This window comes from Aegilops tauschii, chromosome 7 (genome assembly GCF_002575655.3).
Source record: "Aegilops tauschii subsp. strangulata cultivar AL8/78 chromosome 7, Aet v6.0, whole genome shotgun sequence".
Lineage (NCBI taxonomy): Eukaryota > Viridiplantae > Streptophyta > Magnoliopsida > Poales > Poaceae > Aegilops > Aegilops tauschii.
The window spans coordinates 589128789-589154894 of record NC_053041.3 but is presented as its reverse complement, the minus strand read 5'-3'; the positions used below and the strand labels follow the sequence as shown (position 1 = coordinate 589154894).

At 41.4% G+C, this 26106-nt stretch overlaps 1 protein-coding gene across 1 annotated transcript; it reads right to left on the bottom strand.

Annotated features, from left to right (window-relative positions):
• Positions 1-2500: 2500 nt before the first annotated feature.
• Positions 2501-11425, bottom strand: LOC109753656 (tau-cadinol synthase). The gene is made up of 8 exons (XM_045231013.1): positions 10928-11425; positions 10638-10642; positions 6356-6609; positions 4963-5335; positions 4618-4836; positions 4065-4200; positions 3727-3975; positions 2501-3348 (listed from the first exon to the last, which is right to left on the bottom strand). The coding sequence occupies exons 1-8, from the start codon at positions 11015-11017 to the stop codon at positions 3058-3060; spliced, it is 1617 nt and encodes a 538-aa protein (XP_045086948.1). The 5' UTR covers positions 11018-11425; the 3' UTR covers positions 2501-3057.
• Between the last annotated feature and the right edge of the window lie 14681 nt (positions 11426-26106).

Here is a 26106-nt window from a genome sequence, read left to right as displayed (position 1 = left end):
AAAATTTCACGAATTTGATTTTTTTACATAAAAATTCATTATTTTTTTTAAATCATCGATTTATAAAATGTTCACGAATTTGGAAATTTCATGCATTTCCAAAATGTTTTACTATTTTGAAAAAATGTTAACGGACTTGAAATTCGTCCGCAATTTGGAAAATGCTCATGAATTTACTAAAATGTTGTGAGCTAGAAAATTGTTGATGAACTTGAAAAATGTTCATGTTTTTTACAAAATATCGCGAGTTTGAAAACTGTTCGTAAATTTTAAAACTATTCGTGAATTTAGAAAAGTTAAAAAATGTGTAAGAATTTAAAAATCATGAGTTTCAAAAAATGTCACTAATTTGTAACAAGAAAATAAGCGAAGAAAAATCATGTGAAATTCCAAAAAAAAGACAGAAACAAACTGGCCAAAAGCTGCCAGGCGTTTCCCAATACCGAAACTGTTATGTGGGCCGGTCCATTAAAGAACGTAGGCTATATAGGGTGTGCGGTGGTTAACTAAACGCTAGTATTCGATGCCATAAATGCCAAATAGGAAAATTTCAATAATTTTGCCGACGCGCCTCTTTATTTTTCGATTGATAAATTACTAATTCTCAGCCAATATGCATCTGTAGTTTTTGGGGGTCCTCTTATCTGTCGGTTGTTCGGAGCAATAGACCCAACTTGTCTAGAGTTACATGGACTGACATTCGGTATGATCCATTAGCTAGTAAAGTTTGTTTTTTCTATTTGATTTTAGTCTAAAATAGTATATTTTCTTCAATAATATTGTAAGATCATTTTAATAATAAGAAAATATTCATGCTTTGCAAATAAAAGTCCATATATCAAAAAGAATTGTTCATGTGGTTCAAGCGGACGTTTTATCTATTTTTTTACAACATTGTACATCAAAAGACATATCCATTTGCCACAATATATATAATTGTATGAAGAATTCTTAAGTATTAAAAAAATTAGTGGAGAAAATGTTCACCTGTTAAAAGGAAATATGTTGACTATATTGAAATAAATATTTTCGTATTTTAATCTGGTGCTATATTTTATTTTTATAATTTGCACACATTCCAAAGATAAGTGTTTGTGCATCTTACAAGTATATTCATGTATTAATTATCAAAAAAATAAAATGAATAATAATACTGATAAATCAAATAACAAAAAAAAATGAAAGGGAACATATGAAAGGAAAGGAAATAAAATAAAAAGGAAATGTAACACAACTAAACAGAAATGAAAAGGAAAATGATTCACATTAGGCCACGGCCCTTGCAGGATCATGCATACACAATCACGGTTGTTGTGGTTTTGCTGCGTTTGGGTCCTCCTTTGTAGATACAAATCTTTGTCAGGGACTAGGACGGAGGAAAGCCACAAAGGTGCACCCTCACACACGTTCCTGAGTGCTATGGGGCTGGCTATTTAATTTCAAGTTTCTGCCGCTTTAACCGGTTTCTATTTTTTATTTTGCTTTTTCTAATTTTGGAGAACTTTAATATATAGGTTTCAAAATTTAGTTTTTTTTAATTCCAGAAAATTCCTAATACTTTCATGAGTATTTCAGATTTTTTAAAATCAAGAGCATTTCTTATGATTTAATGAGTATTTTTCTAATATTTTTGAAATTGGTGCACATTTTGTAGATTCTGGAACATTTCTGGAACACTTTTTGAAAATCCATTAACAATTTTTTATATTGACCGATATTACAGAAGTTCATGGTCATTTAAAAAAAAGGGGGACATTTCTGGTAATTTTGATTTTTTGAAATTGGTAAACATTTTAATTGTACATTTTCAGATTTTCATTCATATTTTTACATTAAAAATTTTGTATATAAATTCCAGATTTGGTTTTTAAAATAAACACACACTTTTAAAATACGTGAATTTTTTGAACAAATAAGAAACTAAGACATAAAAATACAAAAAAAAGTAAATCTAAAAAAAGGAAAGGGAACGAGAAAACAGGCACACCACCTCCACACTAGGCCGAAACTAATCCGAATGTGGTGCGCGTTTGCTCACCAAGTCCCGGTGCGTGGGGGAGTTTCTGTGTCGCGCATATCCGCAATAGGAATGGAGCAAACCCGTAACTTGCGCATACTGGGCCGACCCAATTACTGACCAGCCTTTGTCACAGGGGAATATTACATGAAATTAAAAAACGTTTAAAAAATTATCAGGAATATTGAAAATGTTCATTAAATAATTGTGTGATAGTTTTAGAATAAATCATGCATTGACATTTTTTCTGGAGTTTTAAAAAGGACACAAATTTGCTATAAATATATGTGCAAGTTTAGAAAATGTTCCAACATTAAGAAATTTTCATGCATTTTCTAAAAAAGTCCCAATTTTGAAAAAGTCAACCTTTGTAAATTTGACAAAGTTTTCATATCCCCTCCTTGCCAAACTATAGCGTATGTACGTTTTTTTATTCTAAAGTCGAACTTTGTAAACTTTGACCATGTTTGTAGAAAAACATGAACTTTTACAATACTGAATATATGGCATATATTGTATAGATTTTTCTCTAAACTAGATCGAAGGTAATTTCCAAAGTGTGACTTTAGAAAAAACTTGTATGCACAATAATGGGAAGAGGGAGTATTTGGTACTACATGTCAATTTCACTAGCATTGGACACGCCTAAGAGAAATACATCTCTAATTTGGCACAGAAGCTGCCCATGAATCATTTGTCACGTTGTCCCAGCAGGTAGGCCCTTTCATCGGGCTAGTCACAAAACATAATTCGTGGTTACATTTAACGCTAAAAAAAATCCAGTTTAGCATGTTTAAAAATCTAAAATCTGTTTCAAGCAGCCAGGTTGTTAGAATAGCTGATTGAAAGTGAAATTTAACCAACACTAAGATAACACACGTACATCGAATTTTATTCCATCTCATCTCATAAACAATACATATAACTGTTTCTCTTACTAGAAACCACACACTGTCACACACATGTGTTTATTGGAAAGCAGATTGGTGCTTGTTACAGTGATAAATAGTAGTACGGCAACAAGCTAGATAGCTCCCTACCTAGATGGGAATGGGGTTGACGAAGAGGGCCTCAATAGTCTTGTGAAGATGCTTGCTGAATGTGAATGCATCGTTCCCTCCACCATAGTATAACGGCATACTAACAGCGAATCTGATAACCCGCTGCACTGCAGGGAGCAGCACTCGGTTCCCAAAGCGAGCTTGATTTAGGCTTCTCCATTCGTCTTCTATGAGTGACTCGATCGTGGCAACTGCGACCTCCCTCGTGACCCCATGCTCCGCGATGTACCACTCTACTGAATTCGTTGCGTCTACCTTGCTTCTTCCACGCTGCGTATAGTTACATATGGAGTAAAATTTATCATGCATGCCTGCTGATGGTTGCTGCTAGGATTAAATATTTCAAACACGCCAAAATTTAATAGTCTTGGTAATTATTTATTGCCATGTCTTGATAACTTAAAATTGCACTATGTTGCAAACCAGTGAGTCAAAGTTGCTGTCTTGGAGTAAACATCTAGCAGAAGCTTAATGCAATTTAGTCTTTGGTTAGTTACATATGGAGTAAAATTTGATGATAAACTAATATTATTGATTGAATAATATTATGTTCTTTCCCGCAAAACATTAATATTGTTATGTTTTGCCACAAGAAGTTCAGAAACATGGCTAGGATGTAGAACTTTTTGGATAAACGAAATTACTTACTTTAAATGAAGCGATGTCATTCATGAACCGTGTAAGCTTTGCGCATGCCATGACGACATCAGGGAAACCAGCTACCCACTCGCGTGTTTCCTTGGGCATTGCATCGCCCATGCCAACAAGAAAACACACACATACTGTTGGCACACATATGGTCATGGAGGTCAGATTCACTAGCTCTTCAAAGCTCGGCTTGTGATTCTGGTGTAACCATTCGACTTCTTGGAGATAATAAATGAACTGTTTCTGGAACTGCACACAAAGAAGGTGAGAAATTAACAATATGACAGTTATATGTGTCAAACAATTGTTTTATCTACCTGTTTTTTCAGCAAATGTACCTGTTTCTTGATGTAGGCAATCTCGTAGTTGTTATTCTTTGCCATTTCACTCCCAAACTCCTTAATGTTCGCCAACAGTTCATCAAAGAACTTCTTCAAGTAATCCGGCAGAAGAGAAACATCGCTCTCATCCCATCTGCATACAGTGCGAATTGCATTCTATAAATATAACTAATTAAAGTACATGTTAATTTTTTTTTAAAAAGTACATGTTTGTAAGCTAGTTTTTAAAGGAATCTTCTAGAAAATCATTTATTTGCATGATCACTCCTTGTGCATAGCCCAGATGGTCTCTTGCTTACAGTGCACATTTTCTATGGGAAGTGTCGAGCGTACATGCAAAATTCCTGCTTTTTAGGCAATATGTTTGTTGAAACTAGAGTTGTTAGCATTTATGGAACATAAATTACATTGATCTCATAATCCCACCAGACTAATGATAGAAAATATTTTTTCTTCTCATGGTCAACATGGAAATTCACTCGTTGTCAACATTCAATTTATGTCCAGATAGAAGTATATGTATCAACATAGCCAGGCTAATGAATGTAACCTTTGTACGGCTTCAGTCAGCTTCCGACATTCCTCTATGGTGGCATGGGCATCAAATGTGTCATCCATGACGGTAAGTAGCACATTTATTTTGGCACCGATCACCCGTGCGAGCTCGTAGTCTTTCTCATAGAACATCACATGGGACCAAAGATAGTTCTCCACCACACGATCACGAACATAGGTCAGCTCGATGCATCTGGAAAGTTCTTTCCACCACCTATGAAAACTAAATAGTTATTTAGGGTGATACACTATTTAAACATTACATGCAATTGATAAGATTGTAGACAATCAAAATGAGTCGAGTATTTTGCAGTGGAGAGATTACAAAGGAAGAGCATACCCACTAATAGCTTTCAACTCCTTCAAGTGTACATGTTGTAGAAGGTTAAAGTCTAGCTTTGCAAACTCCAATAGAACAGGGTTGTGATATTCCTCTTCTTTGTACTCCGAGATGTAATGTATTGTTTCCATCCTCTTATAAGTCCTTGGCAGTGGCAAGTGAAGGGCACGTCTAACTTGCTCGGCTAAGGGGAACTCGAGACTCGCAATCCTTGATTCAAGATGGTACTTTGCGAAAGTGATGGCTTCTTCTAGTGCTGGCTCACCATGGATGAGAAGATGAGCTGCATTGTATAAACTTAATAATCCCCTTGTATCATAAGTAATGTCCTTGTTGAAGACCCCGCCTTCACATTTGAATTTGTTGAAGACATCTGCAAGAAAAAATGTGTCAGGCCCATAATGCGAACCTATCTGCATGTAAGTGGATCTGGATCACTTAGTGATTACTTTCTAGTTGCCGAAAACCTTTGTAATCCTCAGTCAACTAATATTACACATTACGATGTACAACTAGCAGTTTTTCCTCTTTTTTAGCTAGGCTCTTCCCATATTATTCATAGAGTTTCTTTCTTATATATTTTTCTATCGCAAGATAACTACTGAGAAATGGGTTCAACAAAAATGTTAAACAATCAAAGGGTTGTAAAAATCACGGTAAATATAGTAGGGAGAAATCAAAAGGTACACTGGACAACTAGTAGCAAGTGAGTTTAGTACACAACAACTAATAGTATAGTACACAACTGAGAGAAAATGCAATAGACAACAAGTATAATACAAACTTGGCAACAGACAACAAGTGTAATAGAGATCAATCTGGAAGAACACTATGAACTACACAACCGAAGAAATGCAATTGGCAACTTTCAAAACCAGCCTACAAAAATATAACTATAAGTAATGCGGTATAAATTACATAGAATGGAATACACATTAATGTGACGACGCAATTGAGACAAATTCAGAAAAGCATATTTATGGGGAATCGCTTTTTGGATATCTCTTCAACATAAAGAGAATTGTATTGACACTCTGTATGGGAACGCTGGTTTAAGTGGTTGATATCAAATATTATGGTGGCTTTTTATAACCAACAAAGCAAATGTGTAAGGGTGCTATGACAGGGCAAACCCAAAAAGTATATAAAACACATGGAAATAGAACTGTAGCAGAAATATAAATGCTTCGATCCAATCCTACGGAGTGCACATGCACTCATTACCATATTACTTAGTCAACCCACTACATGTATCCACAAAAAGGAATGAGGCATAATTGAGAATACCGATTTTGGAGGTGAACAAGTATAAGCCAAATATTTCACTAGATGTGGGTTAGCTTGTAAAACCGTGGCGTGGTTTCAACACATCATATATATGATGAAGAGGTACCTGGAGATACCCAATGACCCTGCTCCCTAAGCAAGCGAAATCGAAGAGCGACCTCATGGAGACTAGAGCAACTAAATTCACTCCCAAGGATTTCGCTCAACATATTGTCAATCTCTTCTTTAAAGTGGTGATCAATTCCGAGATGTTGGAGTGAATCCACTAAGAACATTTTCCCCAACGCTCCATCGCAACTCTGAAGCAACATGTGGATTTTATCTTTCAGTATATCAGCTCTCGCCATCATCCATTCCTCGCTCTGCATATGCATACATACAAATAGTTAGGTTCAGCTGGCCAAATGAAATTGTATATACATCAAAACAACGAATGAACTCACTCTAAATATGCATATTTGCGTCTAGATTTTTGAAATATACATGTCATTTATATTTCGATGCACTCCTCAGTACAATCATTTGACCATTATGTTTTGTACCAATATGCTTGGATTAAATGTAGATGATTGTATTATGAAAAAACTATGGTGATTAAACAATACTAATTTTACTCAAACATCATAATGGTTTCAATTGACACATGTAGCAATAGCCTATGTTAGAAAAGGTTTGTCGGGTATGTTTGCAAGGTTCATTGTCTATAGGTAATTAGACGCCAACCGAATAATATCTTGTTACGATGCTTCGTTTTTTTCTGAGAGACAAATCAACAAAGAAACAAACCTAAATATTGATGTCTCATTTGTAAACCTTGTATTCTTTTGCTGAATCCACCTCATCATTGGTGATGCCACAATAACACTATTCCATTACATCCACCCATAAGGGAAGCTAGAAACTGATGAGGAGTGAGTTCACCTCCATTAATGCTAAATCGTTGGGTCAAGCAAACCAGTGATGCTACTTCATTTCTTTAACTGAACCCGACAACCAAGCGGTAGATCCACTGCTACTTTCATGCTTGCCCATCCTACTATTTTTTATGTCATCCATCTATCTATATAAGAGGCATTTACATATAGAAAAGTTTAGTGGTAAAACTGTGTCTTCAGGAAAAAAAAAATCATGCCTTAGTAGAAATCTTGCCATTGAGTGTTTTACATACATTACTAGCAAAGACATTTGTTTGTGCAAATGGAAATTGATGACATTGACTATGCGATCAATTATGATTTTTTTAGAATTCCATACTAATATTTAACTTTTCTTCTTCATCCATCAATGCCATCTTTCCATTCATAAATTTTATATACTGTTACCACATATGAATTTCAATACTGAAACATTAGGACTATATCTTGTGTTCTCTTCCTCCACCAGCCTTGTGGTTGGCTATACTGTGGTTGTATTATCTTATATAGTGTGACCTAGTATCTCGATTCTAGGAAACTAGGTCTACATGCACCCAATTTAACATTTGAATTGGAAAAAAGGAAAACAAGCAAGACATTTCTATTGTTATTGTTGTTGTAATAAATATGGTCTAGTAATATACTCATGTGTAAAGTTTCATGAGAAGAAATGACTTTCGTACAATTATAGGTGAAACAAAATTGCAAGTACAAAAACTGCAATGGTAACTTTATATAATATCGTGTCCTTTCATGCAGAATACCATAAAAAGTCATTCCTTCGCATAACTTTACACATTCTTATATTTTTAGTTCTTCTTTCACTTCTTTCTTCTTAGGTCATGTAAAATGATCTACATAGGATACTTGGTCATGTGGAAGAGAGAGAAACACAAAAGAGATACTTGCCTTCTCTTAGATAGTAGATGATTTCTTAGTAAGAAAGATATGACATAAGACATATGTCTCTATAGTATGAGATGTCTTTTCTTATTCACATGTTTTTTAGTTTGGTTTTGAACGCCCCATACTTTAGGCAAACTATTAAATTAATGATAGTGACAATATTAAGGGATAATCCATTGCATAATATGTTGAACTACATTCTCTAAATTGCGTATAATAGATTGGAGAAAGCCAACTTATAAACCATTGTACATGCCCTTACAATGTCGTGTGGTTGTAGATGTTTCCATTTATTACTTTCGACTGTTCACCCATTATATGCCATGACAATGCAAGATCTTCTCTCTTCTCTCCCATCCATGCATGTTGTCGTGTCCTTCAGAATGAATACATATATCGGGTAGATACTTCTAAGTGTGTAACTTCAATATATTCTAAATCTCATACGTGCCTATTAAGATTATCGATTAATATATATCCAGTTTATGTTGGCATATGTCGGGGCTCGGTTGCCTCATGTTTGAATAATTTATAACATGGTTATTAAGATCAATGACTAATATCATGTTAAATTATTTAGACATAGATGGTGGCCTGGTTGCCTCGTATTTGAATAATTTAATAATAAGACACTATAAGTTCTATATGTATGCAAATTTGTCATCCTATTTGTCTTTCGGATGGGAATCCTCCTCTTATAGAGAGTGGATATGCATGCATGCATGCAGAAATTTCCATGTTATAGTAACATAAATTGACTTGTTACCAGCATCAGTTACCACAATAATAGTATGTTTATATTTTAAAATTTATTTGGACGTGTGCATCATGATGATGCAGAGGCCGAGGTCTTCTCCTTTTCGAGAAAATTATTGTAACAATATGTATGTTTTTAGGAATTACAATGTTATGCATCAGAGAGTGGATAACGAAGTGTTAACAACAACTGAGAGATGATATCAGCCCATATGAATATCTCGTCGTAATCAAGTTAACCATGATAGAGCATCGTTAATCTGCTAAATGTTTTATGGAGCTACGTGTCTCCTGGATACTAAACGTTTGCTCCTCCCCACGACAGACTCCCATGCGTCTAGGGTTTCCCCGCCTCCATCCGGCGACGATTTGCTTCGTATTTTGTGGCCTTAGAGCCATGGAGGCATGGTGGATCCTGACCCTTTATATATGGTGGGATGGCTCCTGCTTCATTTTGAGGTGTTTTTTAGTTTGCTTAGGATTTGTGTCCCACTCAGGAAGGCAAGGCGGTTGCGGCTCCCTAAGATGGAATAAGGTTCTCCCCGTCTAGACCCCATCCCGGCGGTGTGTCTCGTGTCCTCAGAGGGAGTTTGGAGGTGTGTCTCCGCAGATCTCGCGGGATTCGGTCGGTGTTTGTCTTGGGTGGATCTGCATGAATCTGGCCTTCATTCATGTGTCTACGTATTGGATCCTTTGATATGCGCTTCTCTTCATTGGTGACTGCTACTGTTCCATGGCACTGTTCCTTTCGGACTTAGCACGATGACTTCATGTCTGTCTACTCCAACAAGATTTGCCCGGCTCATGTGACGGAGGGGCGATGAGTGGTCATGCCTTCGGCTCGCTCCAGTGCTCGTAGTCATCGTAGGTGGTCTACAGACATGGATGTAATTTTTGTCACTTCTGAATTCTTTGTACTGTCATGATATTGACAAATAGATCACAATTATCCTCCCCCCGTCCCTAAGAAAACAATGTAGGTAAATGATTGAGAGATAAAAGTTTTCAAAATTTAATACTGAATAAATCTTTGTCATGGATGTGGCCAGGAAGTTCACACGCGGGGTGACAATGGAATATGTAGAGCGTTGAATGGGGTCATAGATACAAATTTGGGGATTAACTCCGCAAGTCCACATATTATACGGGGTAGGTTTGAGCGATAACTTGGAGTAAGAGCAAGTACAATAGCAGGCTTATAGCCCGCTTACATGACATTTTTGTCTATGTGGAGGAGAGAGATATGAAAAAGTAAGGGAAGTGAGCTCTCATTCAAGAGTCTAGCTGTATAGGTACTCCTAAGAAAATACAATAAATGTGGAGAAAGAGAAAGTATGAAAAAGTACTAATGTAATAGCCAACCTTATATGAGTAGGGCGTTTTGGTGATCGGGCTCCAAGGAGGCCGAAAATTTTAAACAATTTAAAATTTACACTTTCATGTGTTAAAAATATCTGAAAAGTATATGCATACATATAAGGATGAAATGTATGTGTGTGTGTAAACATTCACGATGAAATATCTTGAATTGCAACCTATACAAAAAAGGAACAAATTCATGGACTTTGGGGAGGAATAGTATAATGGGTTGAAAAGCTAAGGATTTTTTTCACATCCCTCATTTCAACGTATTTCATAGTAAAAATTTATACGCATGTACATTATGACTCCATGTATATCTGTATTTTTCAGAACTATTTTAAGCATAAAAAAAATATGATTTTCGATTTTTTTAAAACGATCTTCATGGAGCTCGGCTTCCAAAAACTGCTTTCGACCTTATAGCCTACATTACTATATGAGTGTATAGACGATCTCTATATAGTCATCAGCTAGCTATATTATTAACCATGCTCTAAAGTCCTTGCTAGTAGTCTACATATCTGAGCCCTACTGGAAAAAAATGCAATTCTCTCCAATCCGTACGTGTATATATGTACTAAGCTAGTGTTCGATATATACAACGACAAACGTGTTTCATCAGATTGGTGTCCATGGATGCATTCATGGATATATAAACCGAATAAATTCCTCCGTACTTTTCTTTTGCGGGACTTTACCTGAAAACATATTAGACCCTATATATCTGGATTGACGGGTACCTGTAGTGGTTGTGGCTCGTAACTCACGAAGAAGTCACCCCACAGAGAGGGCTCAAAGCTCGACAGCTTCCCGGGAGGGCCGGACGCCATCTTGAAAGTAGTAACAATATAAATGTCGTGTTAACTATGTTGCTCAAGGAGAATAGAAACCGGGAGTGCTTAGTGCTCGATGTCTGACTAGCTTAGCTATCTGGCCCTCTTACGCCGTGGAAATATATAGGTGCGCGCGAGCGTGGTAGGACGCTCATTTGGTCCAAGGCCTCTCTATTGCGGGCACACGTGCATGGTGTGATGAGAAAAGAATGCAAACTAGGGACGCAACGTAGGTAGACGAGGTTGAACGAGGTCGCAATATTCGTCAATGGACACAAGCCTACGAGAAGGCATGGCCATTCGTCCACCGTTCATTTAGAGAAACGTGATTGGTGAACTAAGAAAACGTGATGGGATAAGCTACGCTGAGGTGAGGTGAGAAAGGCTGCGGCACTAATTGGCTGCATGCCGATACGACAAAAAAAAAAAGTAAACATCAACATAGTACAATAGTTGCCAAGTGTCCTACCAACTGTCCTGGCATCGAAAATTCTCCCGCATCTCGTGTCACTTCGCACCAGCGACACGCGTGGCAATGGGCACCCCGTCTTCTCCTTCCTCTCCTCACACACACGTCTTCCCATCGTGTTAGGTGGCGGCGGGGCATTTCCCTCCGTCCGTGGTCGTCCTTGTGGCAAAGTCGTGCGGCGTCCGTGCGCAGGAATGTCGATGGGACAGCATCGCATTGCCTTCTACCAGTGCAAGTGCTGCGTTTATTTGATCCGTTGGGTGGTCGACACCTGGATAGGACGGATGCGGCGAGGTGGCAGGCCTGGATAGGAGGGATGCGCCGAGGCACAGCATCAACACTGTGCTACGTCACGTCTATATACAGCCGCGTCCAGCTCCGCAAGAGACGAGTCAAGCGTCGCGATATATGTTAATAAATTTTTATACATAGTACTACCTCCGTTCTAAATTATAAAATATTTTGAATATTTGAATATGAACCACATACAGACTGAAATGAGCGAACAAACTCACTAAAATGGGAGATGATTTAGGGCACGCAAGTCCGGGGGCGCGCAGACTGTAGTCCATCAATTTGCGCCAAGATTTGGAAATTTGGGTTTCTATTTCGTGTATTTGCGAGCCTATATCTGTTCAGATGTATCTGTATTCGCCTTGTAAAGCTAAAGTATTATACCTCTTTCTGTGGGTCTTCTTTTTAAGATACAAATATGTTGATGAACAGTTCCTGTAACAAGCGGCTACTAAACGTTACGCTTGTGCTCAAAAGAGTGCCTTCTATTCCTCTATCTCACTTTTCTCTTGTGTGAAATATGGAAGCGTTCCTACTCTTCAAACAGGGAGAGCCGCAGGTATTTATTGATATCTGACGAGAGACGTCTCGTGGCGTTACAGGGAGAGGGATCGATAGAACGAACCCCAGAGATACATACGTGGTGTTATAGGGAGAGGGATCGATGGAACGAACCCTAGAGATACATACGGGATAGGGAGAAGAGATAGAAAGTTAAAACAATAAATCAACTCTATCTCTAACTACCTACCTTGTCATACAAGATATATGGCGCACATGCAATGTACGTAACTCTTATGATGTTTAACACTCCCCCATAATCAAAACCGAACTAGGTTGAGATTACGACGAAATTCTTCAAAGCTCCTGGTCGGTAGTGCCTTTGTGAACCTATCTGCAAGTTGATCCTTGGATGGAATGAACCGGATCTCTAACTCTTTGTTTGCAACTCTTTCTCTGACAAAATGAAAATCTATCTCAATGTGTTTGGTTCTGGCGTGAAAAACCGGATTAGCAGACAAATAAGTTGCTCCAAGATTGTCACACCAAAGAAGTGGAGTTTCAGTTTGCAATATTCCAAGCTCTTTTAAGATAGCTTGAACCCAAATGATCTCAGCGGTAGCATTTGCCAATGCTTTGTACTCGGCTTCAGTACTGGACCTGGACACAGTAGCTTGTTTCTTTGCACACCAAGAAATCAGATTTGGTCCATGAAAGATAGCAAATCCCCCCGTGGACCGACGATCATCCACACACTCAGCCCAATCCGCATCAGAGAAGGCACTGACTCGAGTGGAGGAGGATCAATTTATCATGAGACCCATACTTACTGTATTCTTTACATACCTTAGGATAAGTTTTGCTGCCGTCCAGTGAGCTGTGGTAGGTGCATGCAGAAATTGACAAACTTTGTTGACTGCAAAGGAGATGTCAGGTCTAGTAAGAGTTAAATACTGGAGTGCACCAACAATACTCCTGTAGCTGGTACTGTCTTCCTGATTCAGGAGTTCTCCTGCTGTCAGGGAGAGAGGTTCTGAGTTAGACAAAGGAGTTGGTGAGGGTTTGCAATCCTGCATGCCAATTCTACGTAAGAGATCAGTAACATATTTTCCTTATGACAGATGGATGCCATGCTCAGTCTTCTGAACTTCAATACCTAGGAAGTAGTGCAAGTCTCCTAGGTCTTGAGAGCAAAGTCTATTCTGAGATCATTTAACAAGGCTGTCACTGCGGCACTAGATGAGCTAGTAACAATAATATCATCGACACAGTTGAGAACAAACATGGTAGTATGAAACTTGTTGTAAATAAACAAAGATGTGTCAGACTTGGAAGGAGCAAAACCAAGTGCTTGCAATTTCATACTCAACTGCGAGTACCATGCTCGAGGGGCTTGCTTGAGTTCGTACAGGGCCTTATCAAGCTTGCAGACATGGAACGGTGCATTTTTATCCTCAAAGCCAGGAGGCTGTTTCATGTACACCTCTTCTTCCAGAACACCATGAAGAAACACGTTCTGTACGTCTAGCTGTCTGAGACACCATCCCCTGGAAACAACAACAGAGAGCACAAGACGAATAGTAGCTGCTTTGACGACAGGACTGAAGGTGTCCTCGTAGTCAATGCCATAGCGTCGTTTAAAACCCTTTGCAACTAGGCGAGCTTTGTAGCGATCAATGGAACCATCAGATTTCCTCTTAATTCTGTAAACCCATTTGCAGTCAGTGAGATTTGTACCTTCTTGACGAGGGACGAGATGCCATGTCTTATTACGTTGCAAAGCAGAGAATCCTTCCTCCATTGCATGTTTCCAGCTCGAGTCACCAAGAGCTGCAGCTAAAGTCTTAGGCTCGCTAGATTCTCCTGTTAAACATGTGAGACCATATTTGGAAATATTCTTGTAGTGACTCCCTTTTGTAACCTGGTGCGTGGTGGCGTAGGGGGTGCTGTAGAAGGCGCAGCCACAGGAGATCCAGGCGACTAGAGCGGATCAACCGCAACGGATCCCGAAGGCAATCCAGGAGCGCTGACAGCGCCCAATCCCGAGGGCGCGTCGTGGGCCGCACCGGCCAAGGCGTCAGACGGATCCGCCTCGGGAAAGAGCGGAGTGTCGACCACGCGCGGGTGGTCGGGCGAGACCGCGTGAGTGGAGGGCCCAGGCGTGGGGGACCGCCACGCGGAGGCCTCTGGCTGGTTGGGCCGGCGTGCATGCATCGGGTGGGGAAATCCTGGTGGAGGCCCCGCCGACCGCGCGGATCCCGCGGCAGCTGGGTGCGCTGCACCTGACGCGCCTGGCGCGGCCTCCTGGGAGGATCCCGAGGGCGATCACGCTGCAGAGGGCGGTGACCCCGAAGTAGATACGCCAGGGGAACCCGTGCACATAAAATGTTGCATTGTAGCATCAGTTTCATCTTGATTTTCTGGTGGATTTTCATCATTTTCTTCGTTGGGACTTGCTGAAACAGTAAACTCAGGCAAACCATTAGGAGAGTTAGACAAATATTGATCATTGCAATTATTTTCTTCCCCACTAGCTGCCCGAAGAGATGTGAGGGCAAGAGAAGGATTTCTTTTCTAAGGAGAGCTCCGGCATTAGGATGAAGAGTGGAGAAAGGAAATTGTGTTTCATCAAAAACCACATCATGGGAGATATACAATCGTCCGGTGGAGACATCTAAACACTTGACTCCTTTGTGTTGTGCACTGTAGCCAAGGAAAACACATTGTTTTGACCGGAACATAAGTTTCCGATTGTTACAGGGACGGAGATTGGGCCAACAAGCACTCCCAAACACACGAAGTGGTGCATAGTCAGGTTTGACATGCAAAAGGCGTTCGGTAGGAGTTTCATTCTTGATAACACGACTAGGCAGAATATTGATAAGGTGTACAGCGGTGAGAAAGGCTTCGTCCCAAAATTTCAGTGGCATAGATGCGGCAGCAAGTAATGCGAGGCCTACTTGAACAATGTGTCTGTGTTTGCGTTCAACAGACCCATTGTGCTGATGAGCGTGAGGACATGAAACATGATGAGATATTCCCAATTTCTGAAAAAACGAGTTGAGTTTCTCATATTCACCGCCCCAGTCGATGATTTTGCTATTAAACTTTCTTTCAACAAGTGCTTGAAAGTTGTGGAAAACTTGAAATACATCGGATCTTTTCTTGAGAAGATAAATCCACGTATACTTGCTAAAGTCATCAATGAAGCTAACATAATATGCATGTTTACCAACAGAGATAGGAGCAGAGCCCCACACATCAGAAAAAAATGAGTTGTAATGGTTTGGTAGAAACACTAGTTGAGACATGATATGGTAACTGATGACTTTTGGCTCTTTGGCACGAATCACAAATTGTTTCAGAATTATGCTCTCCAACAACTGGGAGTTTATTCTTGCTAAGTACTTGCTTGACAATAGTAAAGGAAGGATGACCTAAACGGGCATGCCATCGCTCTAAGGAGAGTCTAATGGCGGCACAAGCTTGTTTATTGAATCTGCTAACTTTGGGAATCAACGGGTAGAGTCCGTCCACGCATCTACCTCGGTAGAGGATTTGCCTCGTGACCTGATCCTTGATCAAGAAAAAGAAGGGGTGAAACTCTAAAAACACATGATTGTCAAGAGCAATGCGATGAACAGATAAGAGATTCTTTGATGAACTAGGGCAGTGATGAATATTATTAAGATGAATATCTCTATGAGGGGAATGAATAATTGAATGACCAATATTGCTTATCTCCATACCTGTTCCATCAGCATTGTGAACTTGATCTTGCCCATGATATCTCTCATGCATTGTGACCTTCTCGAGCTCATGGGTGATGTGATCAGTTGCTCCGGAGTCCACATACCAATTGGTGTCTACACCATAGGATGTGTTGGCTGCCGCAGCAACCTTCTTCTTCTGAGAGTTGTCTTCAGCATACCTCCACTTGCATTCTTTAGCTATATGATTAGTTTTCTTAAAAATCTGACACTTGCCTTCATACTCATCATACTCACGAATATTGTTGTTGTTGTAGTGGTTTTGGCCGCCCCTATTGCTGGTGTAGAAGGGTCGGCCTCCTCCCTGATGATTGTTGTTGGAGTAGTGGTTGCCACCGCCGCCACCATAGTGGTTGCCATGGTCGCCATAGTAGCCCCCACCGTCGCCGTTGTTGGGGTAGCCTCCGCCACCGCCGTTGTTGGGGCACTGGCCGCCGCCGCCGTTTCCAGGGCCATGACGAGGACCGCCACCACCGCCGCCGTGATACCCCTTGGACGAGCCACCTCCACGGCCACGTGATGCAGCGTTGGCTGACGATTTGAAGGCACCAGCACCCGTGCCCTGAAACATCTCTACCCTCTGATCGAAGGTGGCCACCATGCCGAAGAGCTCATCGACGGTGACATCGTCAGGACGCACATCAAGTGCAGAGATGATTGGCTGATAGTCCATGTCAAGACCGGATATGATGTGGGAGACGAGTTCATTCTCTGTGATGGGGTTTCCCGCTGCAGCTAGCTCATCAGTGAGACCGCGCATATGCCCGAAGTACACAGCAGCGGATTGAGTCCCCTTTTGGGCAGTGGTGAGAGATATGCGAACGTGATTGGCTTTGGATCTGGATTGGGCAGAGAACATGTTGGCAAGGGCTGACCATATGGCGGCAGAGGTTTCTAGGGATGCTACCTGAACCGGTACTTCCTTGGAAAGGTTGCGGAGTAGGTAGGCAATGATCTGCTGATCTTGGATCAACCAAGGCGTATAAGCAGGGTTTGGAATAACCTGATCTTTGCCGTCGGAGTTTTTGCTGGTTAGGGTTCTTGGTGGTTCGGCTATGGTTTTGTCGATGTACCCAAAGAGTCTGGCCCCCATGATCTGGGAGTGGGCTTGAGCACGCCAGAGTATGTAGTTGGATCGGGTAAGTGCTTCGGAAACATTGTTGTTGAGACCGGAGGTCGACATGGTCGAGTTTGAGGAAGGGGATGGCTAGACGAGATGGAAGAAGGTGGCCCTGATTACCATGTGAAATATGGAAGCGTTCCTACTCTCCAAACAGGGAGAGCCGCAGGTATTTATTGATATCTGACGAGAGACGTCTCGTGGCGTTACAGGGAGAGGGATCGATGGAACGAACCCCAGAGATACATACGTGGCGTTACAGGGAGAGGGATCAATGGAACGAACCCCAGAGATACATACGGGATAGGGAGAAGAGATAGAAAGTTAAAACAATAAATCAACTCTATCTCTAACTACCTAACTTGTCATACAAGATATATGGCGCACATGCAATGTACGCAACTCTTATGATGTTTAACATCTTGAAGTACACTATGCTTCTCTTCTTAAAATATTTTCTTAGACCTGTTGTTTAAGTAGTATCGTTGTTTACGAGAACGGATTGAAGCTATTTTGTTGCGAATTACACACGGTCCGGAACAACTCAAAGGCAGCAAGAGACGCATTGCGTAAGCTTATCAACCAGAGGTTAGTCCATGGTGTATTCCCCTGTATGTTTGATGCTCTTCCAATGTTTTTGTATGCATAGTGTCGACATAAGGTTGTTGGCTATTTGATCGTTTCTTTTTTAACTCCTTTCTATTACTTTGTCCTCTTGCAACAACTCAAACCTTTGGCTTAACCAATTTTTTTGGAATGAAAAATTTGGTATAGATCTTAGAACAATAATAATTGGTAGGTATGAGGTTTACTCTAGGACGTGATTGTATATGTCAGAAATTAAAAGTCAGAAACTTGGAAAGTAGGTATGTTCAAGACATTGAAACTTAGGCTATCCTCTATATCTAAATAGCTAGCCCCCACAAATTATTTCTCTCAACATGCAAGCATGACACATCATCGCACAACATGCATGAGAAAAAGCCCACCCCACTATCATATGTCTCTCAACATGCAAGCATGCCACTTCATCATGACATGCATGAAAAAAAGACCCATCTCAACATGCAAATATACATGAGAATTTTCATTCTATTATGCTATATAAATTTAATAAAAAATTACAACTATATAGTAGTCAAAAATGATAAATTATGAGTGAAGTGCATCATAGGTCCTCGAACTATTTCAGAGGTGTTGCATAGGTCCTCGAACTATAAAAATCGTCATCCAAGTCCTCAAAGTGTAATATGTGTGTCATCCTGGTCCTCAAACTATTTCAAAGATGTCACATAGGTCCTTAAACAATTCAGAGGTGTCACATATATACACACTCATTACACTTCAAGAATTTTTTAGGACCTAGATGACACTTTTTTTAGTTTGAGGACCTACATGACACCTTCGAAATAGTTCGAGGACCTAGGATGCACTTCACTCATAAATTATATGTATTTTAGTTTTAGTTTTTTATATTATTACTTCAAATATTCATGTTACATACACCAAATCGCATTGAAATATGTTGCAAAATATTCCCGCAACAACGTGTGGGGCATCATCTAGTTACATTAGTTAATCAGACGGAAACTTATAGCATAGATGTACTATCATGTACCTTTAGTGGAAGTATCAACACAAAGTTCTTAAATGTTTCTACAATGTAGATTTATAATATGCATTATGACGGTGTACAAAAGTAGGGGCACATCTTTGTCCCCCTTTACTTGTGCACGGGCAGTCGGAGCCGCACGCCAAGGCCACACCAAGCAGGGCAGAGGAGGGGAGCCGGAGAAAAGCCGAAGCACAAGATGGCCAAGGCAACGCCAAGACCAAAGATACCAAAGAGCGAGAGGGCGAGGTGGACTCCCTCGGCAAGGCCCTTGCCGGGGCAGCCTCCGCGGCCCCGGCAAGAGCCTTGCTGGAGCAACTTGCCCGATGCTAACAGAGCGAGCCACCCTTGAGCCCATGGGTTCCAATTCAACCAACCACATTGGAACTAGGGCTTGGGAGGCACTTCCGTGGTAGCATGCAAATCTTTGTCAAGACCATAGAGATATGAGATCAGATGAGAACCAGAAGACAGCGACCCTCGGCGGGATCCTTGCCGAGGAGATCCACAAGACCCCCGGCAAGCGCCTTGCCGGGGACGACTGCAACGCCACGGCAAGGCCCTTGCCGAGGGCGTCAGCGGGGCCATAGCCAGGCTCGCGTCGACCAAGACTCCACCGCCGTCCCCAAGCAGCTGCTAGCTCAACCAGCTGGGCAGTCACCTGTGTGGCGACGGGCGGCCTCTACGCCAACTCAGCAAGAACCTGCGTGGTGGCATGCAGATCTTCGTGAAGACCCTACCACCGCGCCACCTCAGCTGCCTGCCTACCTGCATGGCGCCGCATGCATCGCTGGCCTGGGCGTGTGTCGAAGCAAGGCGAGGCGGCAACGGACGGGACGGGCCTCTCCCGTTCCCAATAAAGCTAAGAGACACCTAAGCTACGCATTAAATGTGTCTTGTCCTGTAACACGAGCGATAAGCTCGCAGCACGGTAGGCCTTTCCACCTCCTGTGTGCCACTGTGGCAGCCCCTTCCGACTATAAAAGGAAGCCCTTGGCATACTGGAGAGGGATTCAACTCTTTTGAACTATGCAGCCACCATAGCTAGTTCGAGAGCTCAAGAACTCTCTCAAATACACACCAAAGCAGGACTAGGGTATTACGCATCCTCGCGGCCCGAACCTAGGTAAACGATCCTTGTGTTGACTGCTAATCCTGCTCTTCTCACAACCCCGCGCCCCGACAACCGTAGTAGGGATTCGTGTGATCCCATAGGTGTCGTTTCCCACTGACATCTTTAGCGCGCCAGGTAGGGGCGCAGTTGTGAGAATCTGGTCTAGTAGTTAGCCTAGAAGTTCTTCATCGCCATGGCCTCTAAAGAAGAGGACGACCAGGAGAAAACCACGCCGCTTGCAAGCGCGAAGGACGCCAGTGCTGCAACAGAAAAGCTAAGTCATCCAGAGCCTTGAGCAATTTCCTTTTATACATGAGGTTATTGTCCTCGGAGATCTTGCCTATGTATGGAAAACCTGCATGCAAAGGGGCCCTCCCGCAATTGGCAACGCCCTTGTTCTGTTTCGAGTCCGCTCAACAGCTCAAGCGGCCGCGTCGAGAGTGGCAGGGTAGCCTTCCACAGCCTGGCAACGCTCTCGATTCTGACTATAGTCAAGCTCGACAGTTCCAGCGGCCGCGTCGGGGGCGGTAAGGTGGTTTGCCCGGCAGCAAGCACACCCGGCAGGCCAATGGGGATCCGTCCTCAAGACGCCGCCCTGGGTTTACGCGCCAGCAAGCCTACCCAGTTAATGTAGGGTGGACATACAAAGGAAAATCGAACAGGAAAATAACATGAATAATATCAAAAAGTGCTGCAGAGTTATATTACATCAAATTGTTGCTGCGGTTCTAACTAAAGATAGAAATTGTCTTGGTCATGAACCTGCAGCGGCGATAAGAAACGGGGTGCCTAATCCCGGCGCTGGCCCTCCACCCTTTGAATTCCGTCGATGAGGTTGATGATGGGCTCGATACGCTCCTTGAGCGGTGCGAGGTCAGTACCCTCCGGCAAGCTCTCCAGCGCGGCGTCGAAGTCAAGGGTGGGGTTCCAGTACGCCACCTTGGTGAGGACCTTGGTCATGGCACCCCGGCAGAGCCTTCGGTTCTCGTCGGCCACTTAAGCCGCCCTATTGGAGTGGAACTGCTCCAGGGCCCCGAGAACACCCTCGAAGAACAGGGTCAGCTTGGCGTTGGTGGTCCCGCTGCGCTCTGGGGCGTACCTCACATTTGGCATCCCCATGGCAGCCAGCTGCGTGGTGATCCTGCTGGCGACGTCCTCGAGGCGGCTGATCCAGCGATTCTCGCCCTCCACGAAATCCTTGTGGCTGGCGGCTTCGTTCCTCCGCTGCAGCTTCTCGGCCTCCAGATCCTTGGCCAGGGTCTCCTCCCGAGCCTTGGCCTCTGAGAGCACCTCCTCGAGGCACTCCAGCTTCAGCTTGAGGACTTTGATGGAGTTGTTGGCCTCGGAGAGCTCCCCGGCCCTGCTGACGACCGCGCCTTGCGCCTCCGTCAGGGCGCCGTTGAGCGTGTCCTTCTCCTGGGACAGCTTCAGGGCCTGCTCCTTCAGCCCGTCCCGCTCCACCTCCAGCTCCTTCACCTTGCTGGCGTGAACCAGAGCCTGGGCATCGAGCGTATCCTGATAATCCCCAAGTGTAAGGAATCATCGTAGCAAATTCCAAAGGTGGAAGTGATAAGTATGGAGTGTCAAACCCACAAGGAGCTAAAGGTAAGATCAATATTCTCTCAAGCCTTATCTGCCACTGATACGACTCTACGTACACCAAACGTTTGCTTCCAACTAGCAACGATAAATAAAACTATGTTGTGGGTATGAAAAGGATAACATTGTATGATATCGGAGAGCTAAAATATAAAAGTAGGTGCTGTTGTCATAAAGTTAGAATATATTACTAAATATTATAATAGCGAGTGTGAAATAATGGTGGATCGGTGTGCGGAATTGTCCTAGGCAATCATTAACAAGACCGGTAATCACTATTGCAGTTTCATATGAGGGAGAGGCATAAGCTAACATACTTTCTCTACTTGGATCATATGCACTTATGATTGGAACTCTAGCAATCATCCGCAACTACTAAAGATCATTAAGGTAAAACCCAACCATAGCATTAAAGCATCAAGTCCTCTTTATTCCCATACGCAACAACCCCTCTTACTCGGGTTTGTGTTTCAGTCACTCACTAACCCACTATAAGCGAATCATGAACGTATTGCAACACCCTACCGCGGGAGTCCCTCACGCTTGCGCGACACGGAGGGCACCATAGGACAGCACCAAAATAAAACATACAACTCATACCAATCTAGATCATCAATCAACCCAAAGAGAAAAGATATCTACTCAAAACATCATAGGATGGCAACACATCATTGGATCATAATATGTGGCATAAAGCACCATGTTCAAGTAGGGATTACAGCGGGGTGCGGGAGAGTGGACCACGTAAAAGAGGTGAGGATGGTGATGATGATGGTGATGTTGATGAAGACGATCACCGTGGCGATGATTCCTCTCCCGATGGCACTCCGGTGCCACCGGAAGAGAGGAGGAGAGGTTCTCCCCCTTGTGCTTCCTCCTCCATGGCCTCCACCCTCTGGTCATTGGCCTTCACGGTGATGATGGCCCCTCCGGGATACTCCTCCAAGGCCACCGGTGATGATGGCCCCCTTCGGCAGGGTGCCTGAGAGGACCTAGATTGACTTCTCGTGTCTACAGAGGCTTGCGGCGGCGGATCTTCCGATCAGGTTTCTTTCTGGAAGTTTGGGTATATATAGAAGAGTTTTGCGTTGATTTCACGTCAGGGAGGTCTCCGGGCTGTCCACGAGGCAGGGGGGCGCGCCCCCCACCCTCGTGGGCAGCCCGGGACTCTTCTGGCCTACTTCTGGTACTCCGTGGGCTTCTTCTGGTCCAAAAATGATCTCCGTCAAGTGGCATGTCAATTGGACTCTGTTTGGTTTTCCTTTTCTGCGATACTCTAAAACAAGGAGAAAACAGAAACTGGCACTGGGCTCTAGGTTAATAGGTTAGTCCCAAAAATCATATAAAATATCATATAAATGCATATAAAACATCCTAGAAGGATAGTATAATAGCATGAATACTTCATAAATTATAGATACGTTGGAGACGTATCAGCATCCCCAAGCTTAATTCCTGCTCGTCCTCGAGTAGGTGAATGATAAAAGAAATAATTTATGAAGTGTGAATGCTAGCAAGTGCTTAAGTTTGATCAATGATAATTCCAATCACTTTTTGTAGCATCATTACATGTCATAACAGTAGCTCATCTCATAAAACTTCTCATGATCAAGTAACAAGAAAATCACATGTTAAAGTATAGATCATAAAATTTATTGAAAACTAACAAACAATATTCTCAGTCATCAAACAATTGCAATTCATCTTATTTTCAGGAAGAGTCTATGTCAGAGCTTTGATTTAGCAAACTTCACATACTCAACTATCATTTAGTCTTTCACAATTGCTAACACTCACGAGATATTTATGGGTTCAAAGTTTTAATCAGACACAGAGAAAGATAGGGGCATATAGATTCGCCTCCCAACCTTTTACCTCAAGGGTAATGTCAACAATAATAGTTCATGATGCCTTACATCCAATTGGATATATATATATATATCAGAATCTTTCCAACACAAGGTGCTTGCCAAAGGATAAAATGTAAAAAGGAAAGGTGAAAATCACCATGACTCTTGCATAAGGGTAGGAGATAAAAGTAAAAGATAGGCCCTTCGCAGAGGGAAGCAGAGGTCGCCATGCGTTTTCAGGGTTGGATGCACAAAATCTTAATGCGAAAGAACGTCACTTTATATTGCCACTTGTGATATGGACCTTTATTATGCAGTCCGTCGCTTTTATTTCTTCCACATCACAAGATCATATAAAGCTTATTTCCTCCACACGAGTCAATCATACATATTTAGAGGGCAATTTTTATTGCTTGCACCGATGACAACTTACTTGAAGGATCTTACTCAATCCAAAGGTAGGTATGGTGGACTCTCATGGCAAAACTTGGTTTAAGGATATTTGAAAGCACAAGTAGTATCTCTACTTAGTTCAAAGAATTTGGCTAGCATGAGGGGAAAGGCAAGCTCAACGTGTTGGGCGATCCATGAAAATATACTTTATTTCAGATATAAGAAAACATAACCCATTACATTGTCTTCCTTGTCCAACATCAACCTTTTAGCATGTCATATTTTAATGAGTGCTCACAACTACAAAAGATGTCCAAGATAGTATATTTATATGTGAAATCCCTCTCCCTTCAATATTCTTTCATGAATTGTTCTAGTGACCAATTCTACGTTTGCTAACTTTCAATAAGTTTACTACCTATACTTATTATGTGTGAAGTCATTACTCCCCATGTTATAAGCATATGAAACATATATAAATTCAGATTTATGACATTCAATTTATTCAACCATTTACTCATAGGATATACGTGAAGCTCATGAGTAAATGACAAACTACTCCAAAAGATATGAGTGAAGAACACTGAGTAGTCAAATAATTAACTAGCCATGGGAGGATTCTTTTTCATTCAATATTTCAGATCCAATGATTTTATTCAAACAGCAAGTAAAATTGAAAATACGCTCCAAGCAAAACACATATCATGTGACGAATAAAAATATAGCTCCCAGTAAGGTATACCGATAGTTTTGAAGACGAAAGAGGGGATGCCTTCCGGGGCATCCCCAAGGTTAGGTACTTGAGTATTCCTTGAATATTGCCTTGGGGTGCCTTGTGCATCCCAAAGCTTAGGATCTTTCCACTCCTTATTCTCCTCATATCGATATCTCACCCAAAACTTGAAAACTTCAATCACACAAAACTTAACCAAACTTCGTGAGATAGGTTAGTATGATAAAGAGCAAACCATTCACTTTGATACTGTCAAAGACAAGGTTCATAATTGTTCTCACACAATGCCTACTGTACCATATCATTTCTACAATTTATATTGAGAAATATAAGTCATAGAAATTAGAAAACAAGCAAACTATGCAATGAAAACAGAATCTGTCAGAAACAGAACAGTCTGCAATGATCTGAACATAAACCATACTTCTGCTACTCCAAAAATGATGAAATAAATTGGTGTACGTGAAGGATTTGTCTATTAATCTTCTGCAAAAAGAATCAACTAAAAAGCACTCTTCTGTAAAAAATGACAGCTAATCTCGTGAGCGCAAAGTTTCTGTTTTTATAGCAAGATCACATTGACTTTCTCCCAAGTCTTCCCAAAGGTCTTACTTGGCACTTTATTGAAACAAAAGCTATAAAACATGATTACTACAGTAGCTTAATCATGTAAACACACAAAAAAAGTGAGGGTAAATATTGGGTTGTCTCCCAACAAGCGCTTTTCTTTAATGCCTTTTAGCTAGGCATGATGATTTCAATGATGCTCACATAATAGACAAGAATTGAAACACAAAGAGAGCATCTTGAAGAATATGACTAGCACATTCAAATATAACCTACTTCCTATGCCTAGGGATTTTGTGAGAACACAATTTACAAGAACAACAATCAACTAGCATAGGCAGGCAAAACAAGTATAACTTCAAAACTTTAAGCACATAGAGAGGAAACTTGATATTATTGCAACTCCTACAAGCGTGTATTCCTCCCTCATAATAATTTTCAGTAGAATCATGGATAGCAAATTTGTTCTCATACTCAATTGGAACCTCTTCCTAAATAGTGGAATCATTACTAGCTAAAGTTGACACTCTTCCAAATCCACTTTCATAAATATCACACTAAGATTCAACACCCTCCAAGATAGTGGGATCACTAATTCCTAAAGTTGACACTCTTCCAAACCCACTTTAAATGATAGTATTATTCTTACTCCAAAAGATATAAGTGAAGTTCATGGAGCATTCTGCAATTAATATAGACTAACCAATATCCAAGCTCAAAATGTATAAGTGAAGCACATGAAGCATTCTATAAAACCATACTCAAAAGATTTAAGTGAAGCACAGAGAGCAATTCTATAAGATCATACTTAAAAGATTTAAGTGAAGCACATGAAGTATTCTATAAATAAATGAAGGGATATCTCATGCTAGCATGGTTCTTAAAGGAAAAACAAAAACACAAATGACACAAATCATGTGAACAAAACAAAAACCGAGGTATACCGATAATTGTTGAAGAAGAAAGATGTGATGCCAACCGGGGCATCCCCAAGCTTAGATGCTTGAGTGTGCTTTGAAATATTTACTTGGGGTGCCTTGGGCATCCCCAAGCTTGAACTCTTG